At 41.4% G+C, this 21,470-nt stretch overlaps 1 protein-coding gene across 3 annotated transcripts in view; it reads right to left on the reverse strand.

Moving 5' to 3' along the window:
• The window catches only part of nrxn1a (neurexin 1a), a 1,876,664-nt gene that overhangs the window by 171,956 nt on the left and 1,683,238 nt on the right, over positions 1-21,470 (reverse strand). For all 3 annotated transcript variants that reach the window (XM_078229844.1, XM_078229842.1, XM_078229843.1), the window contains one exon: positions 3,187-3,358. In XM_078229844.1, the coding sequence (XP_078085970.1) occupies positions 3,187-3,358 (172 nt within the window). The remainder of the gene's footprint in view (positions 1-3,186; positions 3,359-21,470) is intronic.

Here is a 21,470-nt window from a genome sequence, read left to right on the forward strand (position 1 = left end):
TGATTCATTGAGCAATACAGTAACACTATGAAATTCATCTTTCAATTTATATTAGTATACACCTGATTATGTGACTTTGATCTTTTTCTTTTTCACTGCATTTCTGGGCCAGAATTGGCAGTGGACTCTTTGGACTGACTGTTATTTGTGTAAAATAATCGGATTGGTTACATTTATAAAGCAAGGTGCTCTCTTTTGGTGCCCAGTTCTTTAGAATCATAATACAGGGCGGAAGGAGATCATTTTGACATTAGGGTCTGTGTTGGCATTTTGAAACCTTCTTTCCTTCAAATATTTATTTTCAAGTACATATCCAGTTACCTTTAGAAAATGAGTACTTTTGATTTTTGATTCCTTGCATCAGAAGGATCTCTGGTGTTTGGCCCAAGTGGGCAGGCATACTTTAGATGTAAGGGTGAATATTGGATGCGGGCAAACTATTCCACAACGCAGCACAGGCACAATCAGGTGTCACTTCAACTAACATCCACATATGTGGACTTTCCACCAGACGCCACTGCATAATGGTCCAGTTGGGGCACTTCAGCTGAAATCGTCTAGCTCAGCTACTACCAGAATTTGCAATCTTACTAGTGAGTGCACCTCCAATCCTCAGTGCTTAGTGTGTTAACCAACTCAGCTATCAGATGGATTTGAGAAGAATGGTTCCTAAATTGACAGCACACGAGACACACAGGACTATTCCAGATGCTCCTTGAAAATACAAAGAAATTGTATTCATGCAATGCAATAGTTTTGTCCTTATTGTGAGTTATTTTGGTCCTCATTATGAGTTCTTAATGTTCATTATCAAAACTGCCAAGATGTTTTTAATGTAATTCAGATTAACACATTTAGTTTAGCTCTTAATATAATATCAAATATGTGCAAGTATTAACTTTGCTATAAATATAAAACTGTTAGTGTTTGGATAACTACGTGATCTTTTTACTAATTCTGGCACAAGTCACCAATCAATATTCATGACTCTATCATGCTGAAGCTGAACCACAGTTCTCCATCAGTGCACATTTTCTCATCTCTTGATCAAAGATTGTCACAACATGCATGTCAACTGCTTTAAAAGTTTTAAAAACATTTTTTCATAAAAACAAACCAAACAATTCAACAGGGCAGCATGGTGGCACAGTGGTTGACACTGCTGCCTCACAACATCAGAGATCCGGGTTCAATTCTGGCCTTGAGTGACTGTCTCTGTGGAGTTTGCATGTTCTGTCCGTGTCTGTGTAAGTTTCCTCTGGGTGCTCCGGTTTCGTCTCACAGTTCCTAGATGTGTGGGTTAGGTTGACTGGCCATGCAAAATTGCCGCTCAATGTCAAGGGGATTAGCAAGGTAAATATGTGGGATTACGGGATAGAGTGGGATTGTTGTCAGTGCAGGCTTGATGGGCTGAATGGCCTCCTTCTGCACTGTAGGGATTCTATGATTCTATGAACAATGCTTTAAATCTGAGCATTCAAAGGTTAGGAATACACTACCTCTTTCAGCACTTTCCTTTTTTAGTGAACTTCAACCTATGTTTTACCAGCCCTCAGTTCATATTATTTGGCTTGTAGCCCAACCAATAATTTCCTTGGTGCTCAGAAGATACACTTAGGAGCTCGGGCACTTTGATCACTAAACAAGATAGAATAGGGGAAAAATAGATAATCACTGCAGTATTCTCCATTTACTTCAATGCTTGGTCTAACCAACAGTTTACATCGGTGGTTTTGAATGGAGAGAAATGCTTCATAAATACTTTTTTTATTCATGACTTGCTGGTGCTCCTTTTAAAGACCAACATATTCATTATTCTTTGTAACTTACTGTATCAAGTATTTACAAGCTTCCACACTAGAATGCCTATCTGAGATTTTCTCAGGAATAGCAATAAGCAGTCATTCCTTTTAATGTCCCCTTAGATATTACACTTACACGTTCAAAAGGCCAGGAAATCGTTATGTTGGTTGTATATTTTTTCTTATCTTCTTTATGCAAACCTGAATACATTAAGTGCTTTACAAATAAAGCAACATAAGAAACAAAATACATAAACCAAAAACTATCCAAATTCAGAAACCTTAAAAGAAATAAAACTTCAGTTTGGATGAGTTCCTAAAGTTTAGTGTGCATAAATTATATTACTAACATCTCATTTAGCTAGGGACTACTTCAAAATAATAAGGGGTAGAAACATACCCCGGCAATGGCACAAAATGGGTGGTAGCAGACAGGCTGCCGATTCTGTGCCAAGCCTGATATTTAATTCCAATGATTGTAATGAACTGAATGTCAGGTGCAGTAGTTAACAGACAGCTGATCTGTTATCACCCATCTTGCGCCACCGCCAAGACGCATTTCTCCTCCAAAGACATTGTTCGCTTTGTGGATAACCTGCATTGACAGTTGATACTTCCTGTGATCAAATACTTCAGAAACTAAACTAGTTAACCAAATGTAATCAACAATTCACCCATAACCTTTTTACCCCTGCTGCATCCACATTTCACATCTTAAAGTTTTTATATTTCTGATCTTTGAGCTGCCCTTTGTTCTTTGTGGACGTTTCACCTTCGGAAGCTGAATCTATTTTTAGGCAACATGAAGCAAGGCGGTAAATTCATTGTCGATAGCCTTTTGCTTCAGCTAAATAAAATAAAGTGCCTAACCTGTTCATATATGCCTTTTCACAAAATATGAGATGTGTCTTTTCACACTAATGAAATACTTAGCCGTTCTGTACAACAAATTATTGTGAAACCCTGTTCTAAATTTCCTATTCCTTTCTTCACACAGCTTTTGTCAAAGCCCTTCCATTGTTTAAATGTTGATTTAATGTTGAGCTGTTGACATTTAATATATTTACATCTGTATGTGAGCCAGTTCACTGACAACTTGGATTTAAAAAAAATAATATTGGAAGTGTTATTTTATGTGGCGATCAATGTTGTAAAATGAAACATCTATGCTTAGTTCAGTCATTTTTTCATTTATGCTTTTTCTGTTCATCACTTGAGCTGTCTAGCATATCTCACAGATATCTTGTGAATTGTTAGGATCAGTGGGAAACCATATAAGCCCAGAATATTATTTTGTCACCAATTTCAGACAGAACTTCAAACAACGGGTAAATGTATGTATTATTTATGTAAATATATTGTTGTACTGCCTATGAGCACATACCTGATGGATAGCGTTCAATGACTGGCCAGTTGTCCACCTGTAGAGTGGCATTGCCACCGCTCCGTGTAAACCGTACTATATGGTACTTTCCATCATTTACAATACCACTTGATTCTTCAATGGTGATGTCATCTGTTCCAACATTAAAAATAACCCGAATCTTTCCTTGTTCCTGCAAAGAAATGAACAGAGATGGTCAGCCACACTGACCACGCTTTGTGGTACACATTTTTCTATGGCATTTCTAATACCTGCAATCACAAAATCTGATACAAATACAACTGCATGGAAACAACCATCCAAGGGTCCACAAAAACATGGCTTGTTCCTAAACCTCACACTGCGATGCTTTATTGGTAGAGAATAAGTGCATATTACACTATTGCTAGAAAGTAGCCACTTGTTGTATCAGGTTGTCAAATTATTATTTCTTTTTGCTGACCTCTTTAAAGGACAAAATGAAAACGAGATGGAATCAGTATTTTTGCTCTTTCCACTCTCTGTCAGGGGAGAACCTTTTTCCTCCTCTCCTTTTGTGCAAATGTTTCTCAATTTCATATCTATAAGGCATTCACATTCAGCAGGGTAATGGTTTGCAGCTTGCAGTTACCCTCCAATTGCCCATCCACCTGACTATTCTACACATATATGAATGGCTATCATCCTTGGCTGATGTCCATCCATGCACTTTCCAATAGGGATCAGTTGATCTCATTTAGGCTGTGTCCTTAGAGCATAATTGCCCATTTCTGGTGAACCAGCAAATTCTGCTCATGCATTTGTAAGCAGCACCAACTGATGAAAAGTGGATGGACTGGCGACAATATAATAATAATTATAACCTTACTTTGTAATTTAAAAAATGATCACTGTGCCCCAAAAACCATATAATACATTATAGTACTATGAGAGGCAGGGCACTCACTGACATATTTAAATCATGCTCCCATAGTGCATATGAAGCCTGAATAAGTTAACATTTTCCAGCCAGGAATTGTAGGCAGAGGCTGCTGGTTCAAAAAGAACAGCATGACCTTTGGACTAGGAGGAGTAGCACAGATCCTCTTGGTCCACAAAGAAGCCTTTGGCCTCCCCTTTTCCAATTGCAATTCTCTCTCTCCTCCAACCCTTCAGCACCCCAACCTTCTCTGAATTGTGACTTCAACCGCAACTTAATCCTGATCTTTGGTTTCCTCCTTGTTCCTCCAGCTGGCCAACCTGTCAGTTTACCTGGTTGCCAAGCAGGAACCAGAAGAGACAAAAGAAGACAACATCCTACTGCTAAATTTGGCAAGGTCTGAGCACCCTGGCCTTGATCATGTTTTCTCCATGCTATTGCATTCTCCCCGCCTTTGCATAAAAATCAGCATCACAATGCTTGTGTCTACCATCATGGTTTACCAATGAAAAGCCATGAAATAATTATACTATGTATTCTACACAGAATGAAAGGGTGTCAAATTGCTCGTGACATTGTCTTTGTGCCCTGGTGCACCATCCCATAAATATAGATTTCTGTCCACAAGTCCTTTCATGGTAAGTTCCTGTTCTTGGCCAAGTCACCCAATGAAGACACTGGGCCATAGTTGCATGCAGCACAACTAAAGTTAAAATGCCAAATGAACAATAAGTGGTGAACAAGTTAACAAGAGCAGCATATTGCACATAACTTTGGCATTGTGTAAAACTTGGGAGGGCGGGAAAACCAAACGAATTGGGGAAAATACCCTCAATTATAATAGGGAAAATGGCCATGTGATGAATTGGCTTTGAACACTTCAACAAAAAAATCTGTTTGTTAGACCAGACGGTAAAACTACCCCATCCTGGGACTAATTAGAAACAAATAGTCAATCTCAAAGACTCTGATGTTGACATGTGCAAGTTTTCAACCATTTTGTGGGATCCTCTGAAATCTCTCTTTCTGCTTTATTTGTGATGGAATTAAATGTTTTCACATAAATGAACCACCATTTATGCTAACACGAAATTACTTTCTCCACCATATTGTTATGTTCGCATTCTCCATTATATTGTGGAGGAAGTAATTTCAAACGAGTATATTCAACATTTAACTTTTAAACACACCGCAGCATAATTTCAGGACCTGAGACAGCACAGAGTGCCAGGCTGTGGAAAATACTGGTGCTTTTCCAAGGTTGTGGTTGAGGCACATTGTTAGGGCAGAGGCGTAGAAACTTCAGCCTTCATTGTCGGTGTTTTTCATGATAACACCTCTCTCAGACTGTGAGAACAGAAATCAAGACGAATGCACAAAAAAAGCCAGATAATTAATTAAAAATAACTATTCCTCTGGTTCTTGTCCATCAGTACTGGCTTCCACACACAAGGAAGAATCTTTGTAGCTGATTGCAAGTTTGAGAATGAAACCGTCTGCTATAGATACTGATACAATGAGAAATGTTTTAGTGCATAATAGATTTGTTCCGAATCTTTAGGGACATGAGATAATACTGAGTATATCTCACAAATTAAATTGCTGCAGACTTAGAAATTGTGCTGAGTAAACCACTTCAAGAGGAAGATTTGCCCACAACTCGGTATCAATAGCAAACTTCAGCATTGTTTTACAATACACATCACCCAAATTTATCAAGTGATTCCCTGGCCTACTCACTATATTTTTGGTAGACATATGCATTTTTTTTGTAAATAGTTTAACAGCCTTATCAAAAAATTCAAGGATCAAGATAATTCTGGGCCCATCCCTCACAAACACAATGGCATCTTTGTCAGCTGAAAGAAGCGATATTCACTGTGGCAAAATGTCACCAATTTCACAATATACATGGGGAACAATCACCTATTGGATGTATGCCGGTCAGAATGTGTCACGTTCATGAAGAATTGCAGGAACCCTTTTTACCCTTTCAATTAAGCAGGATTAAACCTAACAATAACCCCCATTTACCTAAGCTGCCAAAATAGGCAATCACCCAACCAGGGAGAATAAGCTTCCTGAAATTGGGCTGCATTTTTGGTCCCGTGCCATGCATATTTTCGGTGGTGGTGGGGACATAAAATACGAGGGATGGCAAGCCCAACACCTTTCATCCATCTCCAAACTGTCCCCCATAATACAGTAGGTGAACCAGCAGGAAATTGGCAGCCCACCTATCATTTTAAATAAATAATTAACAGCCAATTGAACTTGTATTTAAGCCAATTGACTGGAATAATAAGGTGCCCACACCATGAGATGGTTGGCATGGGCAGAGAGGTGGGAGTGGGCAGGCCATTTTCTTTTAAGGAAACTGCATAAAAGGTGGGAAGGATGGGGGTAGATCCTTTGGGCTCCCCAAAATCCTTCCCCATCCAATACCCCTAACTTACCTCTGCACAGAATCCATAACCTCTTCATCCGTAAGCCTCTTTGCAGTCTGGGTAGCACCCACTATTAATTTCAGGTGCTGCTGGGGCTGTCCAGAGCCACTGGTCAATCAGATCAAGGGCAAAGCTTCCTCCCATTCTCTTCTCATTTAGCCTGTTGACAGCACATTATGACTGTGGGTTGGGCTTCTTTCAGGTGTGTTGGCTGTTGGCTGACTCTTGCAAAGGGGAACGGTGGTGATAATACACCACACCGATATGCAGGCACACCCCCCATCCCCCCACTCCCATGAAATCCAGACCATTTTATCAGTTCCTCTGCTTTCCTGCCTTGACCAGTAAGGGAACAACAGAATAGAAAATTGCCATTTACACAGCTCTCTGGTGATTCCGACAATCTCCTGATTCAGTTGTAACTGAACAGTCACTGCAGAATTTCAGGGCCAAACACTCCAATTAAGCAACTATATTAATAAGCCCCAAAAGTCATCAGCCAAATTGTTCCTTTCATATTTATCTTGTGAGAATCAATGTGCCACTTTTATGTGAGCGCATTCTGAATTTCTGTACCATGACTTCATGAATTACGTGTGTTTATTCTGAATATGGGTTCTGGTACTAGAATAATGAATACGCTTGTGAGGTACTAAAATTAATTTCAGCCATGAAAGGCACAAATATTCAGGTGAAAAGAAACAAAAGGAATGATCAATCATAATATAACTGCATGAAGAAATCACGGTAAAGCCTATAATCTTAGTAGTCTATTTTTCCTCCATTGTGAACAAAGGAAGGAGGAAAAAAAAGGACTTGAATTTATATAACTCTTTTTATGTCAAAATATCATGCAATTGCTTCACAGCTTTGAACTTTCAAGGTGTGCTCAATTCTGTTGGAAGACAGATACAGCAGCCAAATTGCACACAGCAATGTTCCACAAACATTAAATGAATGAATCCCTCAAAGATGTGTTATTGATGCTGTTGAGAGAAGAATATTGGAGAGGACACCTGGAAAATACCCTCCGAGTAGAGCCAGGGGATCTTTTACATCTGCTTGAGCAGGTAGATGGGGCTCAATTTAACAGCACATCCAAAAGGTGGCATCTCTAACTGTACAACACTTCCTCACTCAGGCAAATGCCAGCCTGGAGTGGGATTCAATCTACAACATTCTGGTTCAAGAATCACATATAATTCCTGAACAGAAGGCCTTCTGAGGAAGTAAGGAGTAAGTTTCGACAAAACAACAAAGCAAAAACAATAGATCAGATTAGAAAAGTACAATCAAATAGGAGCTAAAAAAAAGCCAGAGAAATGTGAGTTTTCATTGTGGATTGGTGTAAAGACATTAAACGTTTTCGAGCCTTTAAGAAAGCATGCATAAGACACATCAACAATTATCATGCATAATGTTGCAAATTATGAACCAGGCAAAATCAAATACATAGGCTGAAATCTTCCGTCTTTGTTAACTGTTGCCACTGAGAGAGGATAGAATGCCAAATTTTCCATTCTCGCTCACAACGGGTCCTGCCACGGAAAAGACCAGAGAATCATGCCAAATATTAGTGGAACATTAAACAAATGAGTGTGAGATTAGATGCTGCCATTAAATAGCTTTAGGCGGAATTCTCTGACCTCACCTGCAGCTGAGGTTCTCCACACCCGCTACAATGAATGGAGTTTTAGCTGAGCGCCAAATTCTCCGTTCCCGTTGGCAGCAATGGTGGGATGAACAAAATTAGAGAATCCCAGCAATACTATGTAAACTACACACAAAACGGAGAAGTACATGCCATGTTGCACGACATCGTAAGAAATTATAGACTTAAACTGCAGGGGTCTAAGGTACAACTGACTAGATAAGCAGGCATATCAGTGTAGAACTCTTCATAAAGAACTCTGTAGAAGAATTCTTCATAAAGCTTTTAAGTTATAGCAATGCCAACTGATATTCAGTGAAGTTTCAGTCTTTGTACGTTTGAGAGACTCTATCTTGCAAAAAGAGTTTTACTATAAAGGATCAAAGTGACATGGAGTATAGAATATATAAGAAATATAAAGAGCTACTTAAAGGATTGGGCTGTTTGCCAGAGATTGACAAATAAGCTACCGTAGTAGATTTCCCCAAGTTGAAAAATATGGTTTGCACTGCAGGTTAAATTGCAAATGAAGCTTGATGGAATGAAAGCTCAGAGATGAACCAACAGAGTGTAATCATCAATAATCAGTGGTAAAGGGAATGATATATTTCTGTGTTGCACAGGAATTTGTAGAAATATTTAGTCTTGATGCAGGGTTGGAGGTTTCAAATTCAGATCAAAAGCAAATAAAATTACAGAACTTCACATTTTTGTTACTCAGGGTGGATGGCTGGGGAGGGAGCTGGAGTCAGTGATTTGACAATTCAATCTTTTAGGTCATCAGAAAATCATGGCAGTTTTTCACAACTTAATTTAGTCATCAAAAATGCACACATTGTCAAGTTGTTGGATGTAGACTGCTTTGTATGTTAGACTTACAGGTGTTTTCATTGATGGTTTCATGCAGATTAATCATTCTTCCCAATTCTCAAGCTCCTCAACATCTCTGTGGCATTCCTCACACTTGGGGGTGGGGCTACTTGTGGGTGATTATCCATAGGAGGGTTAAGATCTTGCTTATCAGAAGGCTCAGGCCACATATTTAAGAGAATGAAAGATTCTGACAGGGTGAGGATCTGTACATTTAGAAGCGAGTTCAAGGGTCCCTTCAGCACTTGAGACATGGAATGGTTAAGGTAATCATTTACCAGAATGGAACACCTGGAATTTTTGTTGTGTCTGGTATAGTCTATGCATCACTTGCTCTTTTTGCCAGATGCCTCACAGGTTCATTGTTAATATACTTTTTTATATGTGGTAAGGAAAGCCAACCAACAGCTCCTATTCTCCATATCTAACTGCCTCCTCAAATCTTTTATTCCATACTCTCCATTACCAAGAACAAAGAGCTCATAGATATTTTGTCTTTAATATTAAGACTATCAACATCACTGCCTCTGCCATGACCTTCCCATCCTATTCCCTCTATTTCTCACTCGCTCCATCTGAGTAGCCAGGACAGTGCAGTTTTCTCTCATCTTCTCTTAGGCCTCTCACTAATCTCCACACAAGACTCCTGCCCACTCGATCTCATACCGACTGTGACCACTCGACATCTCTTCCAAATACAAATGACATTATCAATAGGTGCATGTTCCTGGGTACCATCCCTTTGTTTTTTGAAATCTATGTAATCTCCCCTCCACAAATCACCCATCAAATAGTTCTTTCCAACTACAATCCAATCTGCAACTTTCGTCTCCTCCCTTAGGTCAATACGTTCAGGTGCCTTGCCCACCTCTATCAAACTTCTTGTTTGAATATTGGAAATATTTCCAACCCAGATCCCACGCCAGAAGACCAAACTACTAGGACAGTCCTGGTCAAATTACAAGTGAAATCATTTGCGAAACTCACCATCGAACTGTTCAACATCTCTATGACATTTGACAAGGTGAACCACCTCCTTACTCCATTTCTTTGTTATCCAGATTTGTGGCGCTGTCTGTTCCTGAGCCACTGAAGGGAGGTTGACACAGAATGGGAAACCTGTCATGACCACTACAGTGAATCACATTTACCCATAAGCAAGTCATCGTGGTAAAGGAAGTGTCAGCATTTGGGAAGAAGGTGTGGGTAGTGAGAAAAGTGGACACTCAAAACTCCGGCATCGAATGGAGTCATCATTATTTGGGCACCGCAGATGATCAGGGAGAAAGTTTGGCAATTACAATATGGCAGCCACCTGTCCAAAGGAAGTCTGCAGTTGGCAAAGGGGCAAGACTGTCAGGTTTTGCCCTCTGTAATGATGCGGGACTGCATGCTCTGCCTCCCTTCAGTTGGTCAGCAACATGAAATTATTACACTGCCTTCAAAATTCAAACCTTCCCTTCCAAGAAGGTCTTAAAAAACTGTTTAAGTGATTTCATTGGCCTTTATCAGGAGAGAAATTAGATTAATGCTCCTTCCATCCTCCCAACCCTGATGAATGTCGCTGCTGCCACGTCGTGAAGCTGACAAGCTGGTTGGTGCTGGTATTTTTGGGCACCTCCTACTTTGGATCCCAATCTTCGTGGTCCTGAAAAAATTCAGCTTAATTATTCTAATGCCCCCCCCCTTTCTCACCTTTAATCCACACCCTTCACAAATTCAAACTTATCCAATGATGTAACCCTACAAATCCTGCTCTACTCTAAGTTTCACTTATTCATTATCCCTGTTCCCCAACTTGCATTGCCTCCGTGTCCCTCAATATATGAAATTTAAACAAAACAAAATAATTTGATGTATTCTTTAGGAAGAGGCCAATGAGTGATCTTGTTCCTGTGAAGATTCATGATGTGGATGTTGAAATAGTTACTAACTACCAGTAATCAGTTGTCAAAGTGGAGTTGAACTGGAGGGGATAGCGCACAGACCTATGATCATACACAATTATACTGCCTCAGAAAATTAAAATTATTTTGAGTTTATCTTACAATGATGAAACTCTTCTCTTTGGATGTTTGAGAGTGCTAACGTTTTTGGAATACTCGCCTGGTACTGTTGCTTTAGGGAAGCAGACAATGTAAGATCAATAAACCAGACAGGAAGGGTATTTAATAAGCAGATTGTTCCCAATGAAATCTGCTCTCAAAGAATTTTGATGAAAGTTAAAGAGTGTCATGAACAATAAAATAAGAATCACCCCCATTTTAGCATTATTGAAACTCCCCAACTAAACTCCTGGAGCTCTCCAGTTTGTTCCTTAAAATCCTTTTTTAAAAACTAGGCTTTTGGTATTTTTTTCTCATTCCTTCTATGTAACTGTCTGAGGCTGAATTAAACTGCACACAACCTCAATGTCATATTTAGCCCAAAGAAGAGCTTCTAACATGATATCTGTGCCATCATTTAGACCATATTTTTCCACCTCTGAAAAATTCCCCAGTTTCTCAGCTCAGAATCACAGATTCCTACAGTGCAGACCCTTCGGCCCATCAAGTCTGCACTGACGCATGAAAGACCCTGACTTGCCCACCTAATCCTACTTGCCAGCACTTGGCCCATAGCCTTGAATGTTATGGCATGCCAAGTGCTCATCCAGGTACTTTTTAAAGGATGTGAGGCATCCTGCCTCCACCACCCCACCAGGCAGTGCATTCAACAACTTCACCACCCTCTGAGTAAAAATGTTTTTTCTCAAATCCCCGCTAAACCTCCCACCCCTCACTTTTAACTTGTGTCCCCTCGTAACTGAGCATTCAACTAAGAGGAACAGCTGCTCCCTATCCACCCTGTCCATGCCCCTCATAATCTTGAACACCTCAATCAGGTTACCCCTCAGTCTTCTCTGCTCCAGAGAAAACAACCCAAGCCTATCCAACCTCTCTTTATAACTTAAATGTTCCATCCCAGGCAACATCCTGGGGAATCTCCTCTGCACCTCCTCCAGTGCGTTTATGTCCTTCCTATAATGTGTCGACCAGAACTGCACACACTACTCCAGCTGTGGCCTCACCAAAGTTCCATCCAACTCAATCATGACTTCTCTGCTTTTGTAATCTATACCCCGATTGATAAAGGCGATTGTACCATATGCCTTTTTCACTATCCTAGTAAACTGCCTTTCCGCCTTCAGAGATCTATGGACAAACACGCCAAGTTCCCTTTGTTCTTCGGAGCTTCCCAGCGTCAGACCTTTCATAGTATACTTCCTTCTCAAATTACTTCTTCCAAAGTGCATCACCTCACACTTTTCAGAGTTAAATTCTACCCGCCACTTATCCGCCCATTTGACCATCTCGTCTATATCTTCCTGTAACCCAAGACACTCAATCTCACTGTTAACCAACTCATTTTTGCTGAAACATTCATCAATGCCTTTGTTGACTATTTCAGTGCACTCCTGGCCAGCCTCCCACATTTCGCCCTTTGTAAACTTGAGGTCATTCAAACTTCTTATTCACACCAAGTATAACTTACCTATTACCCCTGTGCTCACTGACTTACAGTGGCTCCTTGTTAAGCAACACCTTGATTTTAAAATTCTCATCCTGTGATATCCTCTAGCCCCACAACCCTCCAAGATACCTGCACATCCCCCAATGCTAGTGACCTCCACCATTGGTGGTCACACCTTCAGACCCCAAGCTCTGAAACTCCCTCCCTCAACCTCAAGAAGACCCACCATCCACAAAGAATAGGAGATAGATGCCAGCAATGCCCATGTCTGAAGAATTGATAAAAAAATAAACTTAAGAATTACTTTGATACAAACTTATTTCCTAAAACCATGTATCATATGAGTACATCAAGAATGTTGTTATCAGTAAATTACATAACTGTATAAAAACAATCATGATGCTGCACTGCAGAAAGTCTTTGAAGCCTCAACCTGAAACTCTTCTTTGTTCTTCCTCCTCTCAGATTTAGATTCCTCGAAGAATCCCCATCGAGAAGCAACCTCAATACCATTAGCTTCTTAGCAATTCACAACATACAATAGCAACAATAAGCACTTTCAAATCTTTTAAGGTCAAAACACCCACTGGCTCCTACAAGCAAAATGTCTCCAATAGCTCCATAATGCTTTACTTGTGAACAGCTGAAGATCCCTTCAAATAACATCTGAAATGATTTTTAAGGACTTGAACCGCTCATAGTTGGTGGGCAGAAACAAGAAGTGGCACTAATTAGACCATAAGACCAGAAAATGGTGTCGGCATTGTAATGACACACTTTAACCCAACTTCAATACATTCATGTCGCTCCAGACTGTTTCAGATGGGGGTTTCTAACTGACAGGAATTAGGGGCTGGATTTTTATGAGCTGCTGCAGTCCCTGCCCCACTGGTTAAAAAGTTAGGGAGGAGGAGCCTGCCCATGATTCCTAAAACTGTCCCACAGCAATTTAATGCTGGGAAGCATCATAAATTGTGTTAAGGTGAGACTTCCGCCCCTTTCTCGACAGGAAGTCCCGGTTTAGAGACCTGCCAGCCAATCAGATGGCAGGCAGTTCTGTAATCCCAGCAGTACCAGGTGGGAGAGGTGGCCATTGCTGGGACCAAAGGCAATTCCACCACCCTGAGGAACGCAGGTAAGTTGAGGGCTGGGGATCTCAGCAAGGGGATTTGGCTCAGTTGGGGCTGGGTTCAAGAGGGCGGGAGGAAGGTTAAGCAGGAGAGGGAATGACAATGCGGAGGTAGGGGCTCCAATGGACAAGGGGATCCATAAAGAAGGCCCCCCCCCACTCCTTGTCTAACACCAGCCTGTGCAGCTAAAGCCTACCCGTGCCCTGCGTAAAGCAGTGAGTGGCAGGATAAGCCTCTTAAATAGCCATTTAGTGGGCCAAGGCTGGGCTCGCTGCTTGGGCCAAACATAAAAGAGGACTATTAATTCAAGTATTTAAGGATCCAATTGCTAAGTTCCAGAAAGGCTTGCTTAAAAAAATAAAGTTTCTATGTCCAGCAATGTAGAGATAGACGATCTTTGCTTTCATGACTTAATGAAATTCTCTATTCGAATATGGGTATAGTAAATTTCAGAATTATAGATAATATATCTGCATGAAAACAGAATTACAAAAGATTACAGAGCAGAAACAGACCATTTGGCTCAGTAAACTGGCCCCAATGTTCTTCTCCAGAAGGAATCAAGTCTAATCCCATTCTTCCCTCCCCAATCCTCTCAACAGTCTTAAAAGCAGAATGCTGCAGATGCTAGAAATCTGAAATAAAAACAGAAAGTGCTGGAAAAACTCAGCAGGTCTGGCAGCATCTATAGGGAGAGAAAACAGAGTTAACATTTTGAGTCCAATACGACTCTTCTTCGAAACAGAGGGATTATTAAGAGTTCCGAAGAAGTGTCATATGGACTCGAAATGTTAATTTTGTTTTTCTCTCCACAGATGTTGCCAGGCCTGCCGGGTTTTTCCAGCATTTTCTGTTTTTACTTTCTCTCAACATTCTTGTTTGCCAAACTATCTGAATCCCTCTGGAAATAATTTGTAGACTCTGCATCAGTATATTAATCAATTCCATGCTTTAACTGCCATCTCCATTAAAAAAAAACTTTTAAATGATTTTTGTGTTTAATTTAAATTTGTGCCTTCTAGTTCTGCTGTCACCAACTAGTGAAAATAATCTATTATCATTTGCCTTATCATGGTAATATGGAATTCTGAAGACTTCTATCACGTCACCTCAACTTTCTCAGCTCCAATGTAAAAGCTCCAACTTCTCAAACATCTCTTAGAACTGTATTTCCTCAAACCTAAACACATTGTTGCAAAATTACATTCAACTATTTCAAAAGCTTTTATGTCTTCGAATGGGATGCCTAAAACTAAACAATATTTCAACTGCAGCTAATTAAGATGTTGTACGTATTCAACATTACCTCCCTAATTTTGTCTTCCATGCCTCTGGATACAAACCAAAAGTTCTGTTTTTCTTTTTATGGCCTGAACTACTTGTACTGCCACCTTTAATGACCTATCTGTCTGAGATTCAAGGTCCCTCTGCTTTCCAACACCAATTAAAACCTTAGCACTTGAGGTGTATTAAGTAAGGGCATGAATCATCCTTCCCTGCAGGCTGAAACATATATTTGTTTCAAGGGAAGGAAGATGTGATGATGCATCAGTTTGAGTGCGAAGATTTAAAGATATCCCCTAAGGTATTGATATTGCTGTTCAGGAGCAACCACTTAAGATCCACACTGAACAAATAAGTCAGTCTGCAAGACAGAGTTTCTAATTTGTAGTGAACTGATGTAATGATGTTCACAATTACAATAAAACAAGTTATATTCTTTTACAGTCAATGAAAACTTGGAAACTATGCTGCGTAATGTTATCACACAAACACGTTATCATGTTCTTTTCAAAATTATCGCCTCTATCTCAAAGGAAATGTTAACTGAATTTTATAAATCTTATTAAAATATTTATTAAGATAATGACGAATTTAACATAAATATGTCATAGAGTCATAAAGGTTTACATCATGGAAACAGGCCCTTCGGCCCAACTTGTCCATGCCGCCCTTTTTTTTAAAAAAACCCTAAACTAATCCCAATTGCCTGCATTTGGCCCATATCCCTCTATACCCATCGTACCCATGTAACTATCTATAGAGATGTTAAATGTCCATATAAATATCAGAGCCTTGGGAGGCCTTCAAGGAGGAGATAGCGAGAGTACAGGCAGAAATGTCCCGATAAAGGTAAAAGGTGAGACCAAGACCAGGGAACCCTGGATTTCAAGGGACATAAAGTTGAGGATTAAGAAAAAAAGCTACCAAAGATTCAATATGGCAGGTCCCTCGAGGAGTACAAAAAGTGCAGGGGGAATTTCAAAAGGAAATTGGGAAAGCTAATACAATGCATGAAAAAGCTTTGGCAGACAGAATAAAGAAAAACAAAAAGGGTTTGTTTAATATATAAAGAGCAGAAGAATAACTAGGGAAAGAATAGGGTAAATTATGGACCATATAAGCAATTTGTGTGTGTACCTGGAAAATGTGGGTACAGTCCTCAATGAAAACTTTGCGTCGGTCTTCACAATGTAAAAGGACAACACAGGTGTCGACATCAGGGTGAAGGACTGTGAAATATTAGAGGAAATTAACATAGAGAGTGAGGAGGTACGAACTGGTTTAGCAGCCCTAAAACTGGATAAGTCTCGAGGTATGGTACATTGGGGAAACCATGCAGACGCTGCGACAACGGATGAATGAACACCGCTCGACAATCACCAGGCAAGACTGTTCTCTTCCTGTTGGGGAGCACTTCAGCGGTCACGGGCATTCGGCCTCTGATATTCGGGTAAGCGTTCTCCAAGGCAGCCTTCATGATACACGACGGCGCAGAGTCGCTGAGCAGAAACTGATAGCCAAGTTCCGCACGCACGAGAACGGCCTCGACCAGGATATTGGGTTCATGTCACACTATTTGTAACCCCCACAGCCTGCCTGGACCTGCAGAGTTTCACTGGCTGTCTTGTCTGGAGACAATACACATCTTTTTAGCCTGTCTTGATGCTCTCTCCACTCATGTTGTTTGTATCTTAAAGACTTGATTCGCTGTAAGTATTCGCATTCCAAACATTATTCATGTAAATTGAGTCTGTGTCTTTATATGCCCTGTTTGTGAACAGAATTCCCACTCACCTGAAGAAGGGGCTTGGAGCTCCGAAAGCTTGTGTGGCTTTTGCTACCAAATAAACCTGTTGGACTTTAACCTGGTGTTGTTAAACTTCTTACTAAGTCTGCAGGTACAGGTTAGATGTATCCCAGGCTGTTGAGGGAGGCAAGGGAGGAGATATCAGAGACACTGGGATTAATTTTCAAAACCTCTCGAGCCACAGATAACGTGCCAGAGGACTGGAGGACAGCTAACATTGTCCCATTATTTAAAAAAGGGAGATAGGGTTAGATTAGGTAATTATAGGGCAGTCTGTCTAACCTGTGGGGAAGTTATGAGAAAGAATTCTGAGGAACAGAATATTTCTGTACTTGGACAGTCACGGATTAATCAGGGATAGTCAGCGTAGAGATGTTAAGGGGAGTTGTGCTTGACAAATTTAATCAATTTTTTGAGGAGATAATCAGGAGTGTTGATGAGGCTAATGCATTTGATGTGGTTATGAATGGGCTTCAGCAAGGCTTTTTATTAAGTCCCTCATGGCAGACTGGTCAAGAAAGTAAGTTCCCAAGGGATCCAAGGCAAAGCAGCACATTGGATCCAAAATTGACTGAGAAGCAGGAAGTAGAAAATGATGGTAGAGGGATGTTTCTGTGACTGAATATCTGTTTCGAGTAGGGTTTTGCAGGGCTCTGTACTGGGGCCCTCACTGTTTATGGTATACATTAATGATTTAGACTTAAATTAGGGGGTATGATCAAGTAATTCAAGGATGACACAAAAATTGGTAGGGTGGTAACTAGTGAGTCCATTGACTGCAGGATATCAATGGACTGGTCAGGTCCAACAGAGGCCAACAGCGAACACAATGAGACAGCCAATGAACCGGAACAGCCAACAGAGAGAGATCCGCGGTGCAGCAACCGAAGAGGAAAGAGTCGAATTGGATTCCTCTGGAAGGCCACTGCCCTTGACTCGACATGTATGCCCAAGCCATCAGGAGGTGCGTCAATGCCAGATTCATCAGTCACACTCACAAGACAGCCCCAAGCATCACCCAAGCACAACGCAACGCCATCCGCGCTCTCCAGACCAACCACAACATTGTCATCAAACCAGCAGACAAAGGAGGGGCCATCGTCATACTGAACAGAACGGATTACTGCAAAGAAGTGCACCGACAACTGAACAACGAGGAACACTACAGACAGTTACCCGCAGATCCGACCAAAGAACACACCCGTCAACTCAACAGACTGATCAAGACCTTTGATCCAGACCTTCAGAGCACCCTCCGTGCTCTCATCCCACGTACTCCCCGCATTGGAGATCTCCACTGCCTCCAAAAGATACACAAGGCCAACACACCCGGCCGCCCCATCGTACCGGGCAATGGGACCCTGTGCGAGAACCTCTCCGGCTACGTCGAGGGCATGCTGAAACCCATTGTACAAGAATCCCCAGCTTTTGTCGCGACACTACGATCTTCCTACAGAAACTCAGCACACATGGAGCAATTGAGGAGCACTCCTCGTCACAATGGATGTCTCGGTACTCTACACCAGCATCCCCCACGACGATGGCATTGCTGCAACTGCCTCAGTACTCAACGCCGACAACTGCCAATCTCCAGATGCAATTTTACAACTCATCCGCTTCATCCTGGACCACAATGTCTTTACCTTCAACAACCAGTTCTTCATCCAGACACACAGAAGAGCCATGGGGACCAAATTCGCACCTCAATATGCCAACATCTTCATGCACAGGTTCAAACAAGACCTCTTCACCAATGCTATACACAAGATACATCGATGACATTTTCTTCCTTTGGACTCATGGTGAACAATCACGGAAACAACTATATGACGACATCAACAAGTTCCATCCCACCATCAGACTCACCATGGACTACTCTCTGGAATCGGTTGCATTCTTGGACACACGCACCTCCATCAAGGACGGTCACCTCAGCACTTCACTTTACCGCAAGCCCACTGATAACCTCACAATGCTCCACTTCTCCAGCTTCCACCCTAAACACGTTAAAGAAGTCATCCCCTACGGACAAGCCCTCCGTATACACAGGATCTGCTCAGATGAGGAGGATTGCAACAGACACCTCCAGACGCTGAATGATGCCCTCATAAGAACAGGATATGGCGCTCGACTCATCGATCGACAGTTCCGACGCGCCACAGCGAAAAACCGCACCGACATTCTCAGAAGACAAACACGGGACACGGCGGACAGAGTACTCTTCGTCGTCTAGTAGTTCCCCAGAGCGGAGAAGCTACGATATCTCCTCCGGAGCCTTCAACATGTCATCGATGAAAACGAACATCTCGCCAAGGCCATCCCCACACCCCCACTTCTTGCCTTCAAACAACTGCGCAACCTCAAACAGACCATTGTCCGCAGCAAACTACCCAGCCTTCAGGAGAACAGTGACCACAACCCTGCCACAGCAACCTCTGCAAGACGTGCCAGATCATGGACACGGATGCCATCATTTCATGTGAGAACACCATCCACCAGGTACATGGTACATACACTTGCAACTCGGCCAACAGTGTCTACCTGATATGCTACAGGAAAGGATGTCCCGAGGCATGGTACATTGGGGAGACCATGCAGATGCTACGACAATGGATGAATGAACACCGCTCGACAATCACCAGGCAAGAGTGTTCTCTTCTTGTTGGGGAACACTTCAGTGGTCACGGGCATTCGGCCTGTGATCTTCAGGTAAGCGTTCTCCAAGGCGGCCTTCACGACACACGACAACGCAGAGTCGCTGAGCAGAGACTGATAGCCAAGTTCCGCACACATGAGGACGGCCTCAACCGGGATCTTGGGTTCATATCACACTATCTGTAACCCCCACGACTTGCCTGGGCTTGCAAAATCTCACTAACTGTCCTGGCTGGAGACAATACACATCTCTTTAACCTGTGCTTAACCCTCTCTCCACTCACATTGTCTGTACCTGTAAAGACTTGATTACCTGTAAAGACTCGCATTTCAACCACTATTTTGTAAATTGAGTTTGTGTCTTTATATGCTCTGTGAACAGAACTCCCACTCACCTGATGAAGGGGCAGCGCTCTGAACGCTTGTGGCTTGTGCTGCCAAATAAACCTGTTGGACTTTAACCTCGTGTTGTGAGACTTCTTACTGTGCTTACCCCAGTCCAATGCCGGCATCTCCACATCCTGGTCAGGTGGGCAGAGTAGAAGCAAATGGAATTCAACTCAGAAAAGTGTGCAGAAAGGCACTTGGCGAGGGCAAACACGGCAAAGGGTCAGACTATGAATGACAGGACCCCAGAAATTACTGAAGATCAGAGGGACCTTGGAGTGCATAGCCACGGATCCCTGAAGGTAGCAGGGCAGGTGGTTAAGAAGGCATATGAGATGTATGCATTTATTAGCCAAGGCAGGGAGGTCATGCTGGAACTATATGAATTGCTGGTTAGATCAGAACTGGAGTACTGCGTGCCATTCTGCTCACCACATTATAGGGAGGGATTACCTCACATTTGTATCTATGAATAATATTTTACTGCCAATTTCTAGTTTGGTGCAACAAGGAAGACAGCTTGCTTGGAGTTAGATTTTCATGATATGAAATAAATCCGAAGCATTATGTTCAAGGGAGCAGGTATTGGTACAAACAAGTACTCACCATTGAACTATTCACAATTAGAGTTTAATATCTAGCTGATAGGATTGAAAATTAAATCCTAATTTATAATTACACAACTTATTTCCCTTCTATTGTGTATGTTCAACTCCGTTTAATTATGTCCCAACCTCTGAACACATTTCCTTATAGACAGTTAAAAGCCTGTGGTCAAAAGCAGTTCTGATGAAAGGTCAAGACTTTGTTTTTCGCCCTACATATGTTACCTGACCAGCCAGTTTCTGCCTGTGTTTAAGCCTAGCGAATTTGTTGAATGTTATGCTTCACCTCTGCATGAAGCATTTTGTTATTTCAGTAATTATTCTTATGATGAATTACTAACTTGACAAGTTTACTCGAACAACCAACCCATAATATACCAGCTATTGAAGGCACCAGGTAGCAAAACACAGAGGAACAGCATTTCATTGTATCTGATTATCTCCTCAGCATTGTTATTGCTGTGTGAAAAATGCACTTTTTGCAGGCATTCCAATGTAGTATATGTCTTAGAAAGTTACATTTCGCTGTATTCTTTTCAAACTGCAAGGGGAATTGAATAAAAGCATCATGATAGTAGCTGAAGATATAGACTGAGAAATAGAGAATTACCTGAAGTTCAGTAATTATGTACCAATCTCAGGATTATAGCAATTATGTCGTGAGAATGCTTTGACTTTTCCTCTTTTAAAGAGGTCTCATGTCTTGCAAAACGGCCGTGTGCAAAGTGTTGATTGCTTTTCCAGTTACCCAACTATTTTATTGGCTTCCAAACTGCATCTGTTCCACAAAGTAATTAAGTTTAAATAGATGTTCTGTTTTAAAAAAGTTAAAACTTCAGAAACATCAGAGCAATTTAGCAAAGTTCCTGAAACACAGTAATGGCCTCTATATTTCACTCCCATCACACACCAACCTGAGTTAAACACATTATCATAGAATCCTCCAGTGCAAAAGAAGGCCATTCGGCCCATCGTGTCTGCACCAATCACAATCCCACCCAGGCCCTATCCCCGTAATCCCATATATTTACCCTACA

Source organism: Mustelus asterias, chromosome 15, assembly GCF_964213995.1.
Source record: "Mustelus asterias chromosome 15, sMusAst1.hap1.1, whole genome shotgun sequence".
In the NCBI taxonomy this organism is placed as follows: domain Eukaryota; kingdom Metazoa; phylum Chordata; class Chondrichthyes; order Carcharhiniformes; family Triakidae; genus Mustelus; species Mustelus asterias.